Source organism: Prosopis cineraria, unplaced genomic scaffold (genome assembly GCF_029017545.1).
Source record: "Prosopis cineraria cultivar Desert tree isolate PC_DT_omini unplaced genomic scaffold, ASM2901754v1 PC3, whole genome shotgun sequence".
Classification (NCBI taxonomy): domain Eukaryota; kingdom Viridiplantae; phylum Streptophyta; class Magnoliopsida; order Fabales; family Fabaceae; genus Prosopis; species Prosopis cineraria.
In genome coordinates this window covers 13,800,461-13,806,920 of record NW_026555334.1, presented here as the reverse complement: position 1 = coordinate 13,806,920, position 6,460 = coordinate 13,800,461, and the positions used below count along the sequence as shown (strand labels likewise).

Sequence of the window (6,460 nt, the reverse complement as noted above, 5' to 3'; positions counted from 1 at the left end):
TTAGTAGCTAGGATCAATCTACAGTATTATTATCGCATTGTCAATTCAATAGTGACTTTCGTTGATTGATGACATACGAAGTCCGTGAGATTTTTGCGAGGATGAGGAGTCAAGGAGTGATCGAGGGGAAAAAAAAAAACGCGGGATAAGGCATGGAGAAACCCTGGACACCATTGGCCAACCCTCGCTTCTCTTTCTTTCTCCTTCACATATCTTTCCCTAACGATAAGAGGGCCCCACTTATCCTCCTCCCTCCCTCTCCTCTGCTCCCTCCCCCACCGCAATTACCCTGCTCACTCACGTCTCTCACCATCCACTTGACATCCTACGATCATCAGCCTCCCATCCACGCTCTCTCGACGCACCTGATCACACCCCTTTCAGACTGTTATCCCACCACCAGACTTCACACAAAAAAACTGTCCCTGTACTTTGCTCTTGCTCTGCCAGGAAATCGTTTCTGAGCCTCTCCCTCTCCTAGCTCCTCCTCTGTATTATTGATTAGCCACATTTTTTGATTTCCCCGGTTCGTCCTTCCCTCTGTTTCGCAGCTCATTCCATGGAGTCGCGAGTGTTGTCACGCGCCACCGCCTTCTCCTCCTCCTCCTCCTCCCTCCCCTGCCCCCGCAGGCTGCCGCGCGAATCTCACAATGCTTCCTTCCTCTCCGTCAAGCCGATCGGGGCCGTCGCTGATGGCGGCAACCTTATCTGGGGAAGGCAGCTCCGTCCCACCCTCTGCTCACCGGCGTTGAGGAAAGACGCTCCCCTTCGGCCTTGTCTCGCCGCTGCCTCCTCTTCTGCTGAAGGAAGTGATTCCGCCGGGTGAGGTCCGTTCCCTCCGTTCTGACTCGGTCCGCTCGCTGTCGTCTGTGTCCTTATCGACGTTGCTGTCGTTGTTTTGTTTCTTTCTTTTCTTTTTGTTTTACAGGGAAGCGAAAGTGGCTCCTGTTGGTTTTTTCGATAGGTATCCGGCGCTGGTGACTGGATTCTTCTTCTTCATGTGGTAGGTGACCTGATTCGTTACATTGATCCCCCTACTATGCCTGACTTTTTCACTTTTCTTTCTCTGCCACCTGCTATTCTTTGTTCTAATTTCGATATGGCAACGTTTATCGGTGATCGCTTCGTGGTCTGAGATTTCGTCTTTGTCCTTTTACCTTTGCAGGTACTTCTTGAACGTGATCTTCAACATTCTCAATAAGAAGATCTATAATTACTTTCCTTATCCATAGTAAGTGCTGCTATTATATCCCGTAAATTAATGTTTAATTTGGTGTTTTACTTGTAGTTACATTGCTTAAGACTTCCTGCTTAATATAAGACGCTAACGGCAGTTTCAATGATGATATCATACGAAGAAGTTGATATAGAGCAGCTCAATACATTTATTCGAATTCAATTTTCCAATTAAATTGTAAGTTTCGTTGGTCATTACAAATAGTATATTTTAATATATTTGCACTAAACACTCAATTAACTTCTTTCGCATCTTCTAAAGGGGAAAAAACAGAAGCTAAAAAGAAAAGAGAAGACTGTGAAAGCGCAATATAATAATGCCAAAATTGATGGTGCGTAGATTGTAAATCTTAGGCCCTATTGTGGAAGATGAGCAGTCAAGTTACGTAAAAGTTAGTATGAAAATGAAGTGATTTGATGGTAATTGTCGCTGCTAATCAGTACTAGTGATTGACTTCAATTAACCATTAACCAATAATAATAAATTACAACCAAAATAACCTACCAATAATAACACGTTGTGCTTTTTATGTGACAATTTGCAGTTTCGTTTCTGTGATCCATTTATTGGTGGGCGTAGCATACTGTCTTGTGAGCTGGGCCGTGGGCCTCCCAAAACGAGCTGTAAGTAAACTTCACATTTACTCAGTCCATATCCTCATCACCACCACCGTATCGGAAATTCTCCGAAATCTTTCCACCAATAAAAAAGAGGGAAAAAAAATCCGAAATCCACATTTTAGGAGGACGTGATATAATAATTTCTCGAGCTATAAACAACTCTAGTATTAATTTATCGTATTTTTGGTTAAGAAATGTGATAATAAAGATGAAAAAGTTATATCTAAAATCTCTGTTCTTTTATAAATGATATCTGTACATCTCATGCGTGAATATATATGTTGTGTAGCCGATAGACTCAAACTTGCTGAAGGTGCTGATCCCTGTGGCCGTGTGTCACGCACTAGGCCACGTGACCAGCAATGTGTCATTCGCAGCTGTTGCAGTTTCCTTCACCCATACTGTTAAAGGTGATCCAATTTCTAAAACAATTTGTGTCTGTGCATTTACATTTATGCAGTTTATTACTAATAATGTAACTTCTTATAACTTCTATTCATATATTGATTAATTTTTTAAAACTCTTTCAATGTCATTTTGTAATCATTATAAACTCTTTTGGTTTCAGCTCTGGAGCCCTTCTTCAATGCTGCTGCTTCCCAATTCATACTTGGCCAGTCAATTCCTTTCACTTTGTGGCTGTCTCTGGCTCCTGTTGTTATTGGTAAGATCTTCTCTTATCATGTTCCTCTTGACCTGTGTTTTTGCTTCTCTCTCCCACATTTCACCATCTTCTATTACATGTTAATGGCCTGTGTGACTATATGATTTTGGGATTCTGAATATGCTTTTCGTAAGAAAAAATAGATAATATATATATACATCTGATGCAACACATAAACAGTTAAATCAACAGCATCAACTAAATTTAATCAAATATTTCTAGAAGTTTAAGAAGAGATCAAATGAATGTACAGGTGTGTCCATGGCTTCACTGACTGAGCTCTCGTTCAACTGGACTGGTTTTATAAGCGCTATGATTTCAAACATTTCATTCACATATCGCAGTATCTATTCAAAGAAAGCTATGGTAACCTTCCTCTTCTCTCTCTCCAATCATCACATTGAACATTATTACTTAGAAATCTAGAATTGACCGAACCTAATTATGTCGCTCCCTGATAAGTACACTATTAATCTGCAGACTGATATGGATAGTACAAATGTGTATGCTTACATTTCCATCATTGCCTTGGTTGTCTGCATTCCGCCGGCCATAATTGTGAGTAAATCTGTACTTCTTGAGGCCCTTGTCAACAATAAGACATTTATGTATCACATGACGAATTCTTATCAATCGTTACTTGATCACACACACAGTTTGAGGGGCCTGCACTGTTGAAGGGTGGTTTCAGTGATGCCATTGCTAAAGTTGGTACCGTCAAGTTCATCTCAGATCTTTTCTGGGTCGGAATGTTTTACCACCTCTACAACCAGGTTTGTATATGCCATCTTAATTATGAACTTATTTCATGCTTATCAATCTATCTAATAAAATACTACAATAACTTGACCGAAGGAGGCACATCTTCATTCACATACAGATAATTTTTTTTCTGCGTGTTTTCTTCAAATACATGATTGTATACGTAACAATATTGTTGGTATTCTTATCGCCAGCTGGCCACCAACACTTTGGAGAGGGTGGCTCCTCTGACGCACGCAGTTGGGAATGTACTGAAACGTGTATTTGTAATTGGCTTCTCAATCATAGTCTTTGGTAAGCATATTTTTCTCTTCGATTTTGGACCTATAGTCCAGTTAGTCTCAATTTTGATTAATAATCTAAATGTATGGCTCTTACGTGCATGGCAGGTAACAAGATCTCCACCCAAACTGGTATTGGGACATGCATTGCAATTGCAGGAGTGGCAATCTATTCATTCATCAAAGCCAAGATGGAAGAGGAGAAACGAGTGAGTGCAAATGAAACTATTGAACAATTAAATAATATATTCATAGCGCCAAGTTAATTATATGATTATGCTTTTTGTGTAATGGTCTTTCATTTGCTATGCTTATTGTGACAGCAAGCGAAAGCAGCATAAGAAGCAAAGAGGCGTCGGAGCATTGGAAACTATATCAATCGTCACAGAGTTGCTTCAAAAATAATTGTGATGGTTACATATTGTATTATCCTTTCCTTGCAATCCCTTCTGTTTTTCCCTTTCTCCCTCACTCTTATTAATTTTCTCATCCTCTTTTTTGATTCTGTCAGAAAACAATGAATTGCTGATTCGCAATCTTTTCATGTTGACTGAACGATGATGTATTCATGATTCCCTCAGGACACGTTAAAGCTCGCCTTTTCATTTCCCTTTGCCGCGGAAATTAATAACAGTTACTGCTCATGGCAAATAGAAATTCATAGAATGAATAAGGAAGTCATTGCTCATTCAGTAAGGATTTGAATTTGACAAGTGGCTTAAATACACTTGGTGTCTCGTGTGACACGATTAACGATTTGATTTAATCGAACAGTTGCCAAAGATTTTGAAGCCCCGACTAATGAGCAAACAAATAATAAGCAGAAGAAAAATAAACAAAACAAAAGGAGATTCATAAATGAGTGGATAACAGGGCTTGAAGACATTTTGTTTCTGCTAATATGACTTCGATGCATTAACACAAATAAAAGTTAACGAAACATGTTATATCAGCAGCTAAAAGGTCAGTTGTTCAGACACAGAGTGAAGACTGAGGTGTTTAGTTTCCCATTGCATGTGCTTTGTTTGGTTTTAAACATAAAACTTATATATAGGTCACTCTTTTTTCCCCCACAAATCACTCCGTATGTATGTGTTGCTATCAATTAATTCGGATTTTCTGGCAGAAAAAGAAAATCAATAAATTCGTATTTGTGTCATCGGAGTCCAATTGTGGAAAGTTCTCGATGTCATTTTTTAAATCCACGCTGCCGTTATCTATAGTTTGCTCTATCCAAAAAAAAATTAGTGAAGACATAAGAATACATTCGAAAATTGAAACAGCGTGTTCCAGTTCTCCCTTCCAGCTACTGCTCTACGTGTACTTTTCTTAACAAGTCATGTCCAAGTGTGTGTGTGTGTGTATTTTAATAAGAACTAATTAAAAACTACTATAACCCAGAAAACAACACAGAAAATACTAGTACAGTACAATCAGTGAACTCCTCTTTCTGCATCAACCACCCCCTGATACAAGGTGGGGATGGTTAAAGAGGCAAAAACCAGAATCCAATTGATGAGCAAACTTAGCAGTAGAATCAGCTAAAGAAATTATCCTCCCTATAACACCAATTAAGGGAAACATTCCAATATCTATGAAGAATGAGCATCGGCTATGATATCCTGGAATGGGTGGTTCTCAACATTGCTGCGCAGCATAAGATTAATTGCTTCTGCTCTGTCCATGAATATCCAAATATATTTTTACCTAGCAAGCAAGGATTGTGCAGGACAATAATTTTCACGTAAAAACAAAAGGGCATCGATGAATCACATAATGTCGAGAGTGACTCTGTGAACGATTCTTAATATATTTAAAAAAAATTAATTTTTTAATTATTTAATTTTTCATTTACGTATTAACTCAGTCCCTCAATCCAACTATGACCCTCTGCAATTCAATCTCTCAACTTTTAATTTTATAAAAGATGTCATATATCTAAATTTGATTTTAACAACTCTTTGGCCTTTATTTTTTAGTTAATTTTAATTTTATCTTAAAAATTGAATATTTTTTCAATTTTTAATTTAATTTAAATTTTATTTTATTAACAAAATAAAGAATTTTAATATCCGAGCAAAGTAAATTCAGATTGGGGCTCAACCTGGATTTTTTTTACTTTATTCAAGTGGGCCCAATAAGCTTGAGGTTAAAAAAAAAAATTCTAAACTCTCAAACTCAATACTCAGATTTTTTAAGTTTATTCAAGTTGATATATTAACTTTATAGTTCTAAGAATATTACTTAATAAATTAGACAAGGTTGACTTATTTTATAAAATTAAGAGGTACTATATACCATTATTAATTTTAGAATATCAAAAGTTTATGGGTGCTTTTGTACCTTATATTTGCTTCCTTTTCTAAACAGTCAATATTAGCGGATTTTAGTTAAATTTAACTGCTTAAAAACTTTTGCCCCCATTCCATCAACATTATATGGCATTCTTACGCCATCTTTTACTTACAATACAAATATTGGATGCCTTTAAAAAAAATAATTTATAAGTAATATTACTCTTTAACCCTTATCATTAAGCGTCATAAGATCATGGCGAAGTTACAAAAATAAAAAATAAAAATTGTGGACAAGTCATGAAATTGCTTCTTTATACTGTTGTTGTTTAAAATTGTTGATGCATTATCAACATAAATAGTAGTCCTCGTAGTTTGAAAAATAAATAGGAAGATGAATTGAAATCATACTTGACATTCATATACAACTAGAATCAAACTGGAATACAAATAATAGATTTATTTTCTCTTTTTAAAGATAATCAGATTCTGCATAGGAAATTTTATTTAAATAATGATATTTTGATGATCTTTGAGATTAATTGAGATTTATTTTGGTTAACCATCATCTTATCTAGAAAAAGAGAGGGGAGATATGGAAT

The 6,460-nt window shown here is 36.7% G+C and overlaps 1 protein-coding gene across 2 annotated transcripts; it reads left to right on the top strand.

Annotated features, from left to right (window-relative positions):
- Window positions 1-393: 393 nt before the first annotated feature.
- Window positions 394-4,173, top strand: LOC129304638 (triose phosphate/phosphate translocator, chloroplastic). Of its 2 annotated transcripts, XR_008591742.1 has the most exons (13): window positions 394-822; window positions 929-1,003; window positions 1,166-1,231; window positions 1,782-1,860; window positions 2,147-2,267; window positions 2,426-2,521; window positions 2,775-2,887; window positions 3,002-3,079; window positions 3,178-3,294; window positions 3,478-3,577; window positions 3,673-3,773; window positions 3,888-3,987; window positions 4,076-4,173. XR_008591742.1 is itself a non-coding variant. In XM_054944361.1 (12 exons), exons 1-12 carry the CDS (start codon window positions 560-562, stop codon window positions 3,903-3,905), a joined length of 1,227 nt encoding a protein of 408 aa, XP_054800336.1. In that variant the 5' UTR covers window positions 395-559; the 3' UTR covers window positions 3,906-4,173. The 2 variants fall into 2 exon arrangements, 1 of the variants encoding a protein (XP_054800336.1); XM_054944361.1 differs by having other exon boundaries at window positions 395-822; window positions 3,888-4,173.
- Window positions 4,174-6,460: the final 2,287 nt, after the last annotated feature.

Coding starts and splice junctions, on each gene's coding strand:
- LOC129304638 (XM_054944361.1), top strand. CDS start 560: ATGGAGTCGCGAGTGTTGTCACGCGCCACCGCCTTCTCCTCCTCCTCC. Junction 2,268..2,425: donor CTTCACCCATACTGTTAAAG/GTGATCCAATTT, acceptor TTTTGGTTTCAG/CTCTGGAGCCCTTCTTCAAT. Junction 2,888..3,001: donor TCTATTCAAAGAAAGCTATG/GTAACCTTCCTC, acceptor ATTAATCTGCAG/ACTGATATGGATAGTACAAA.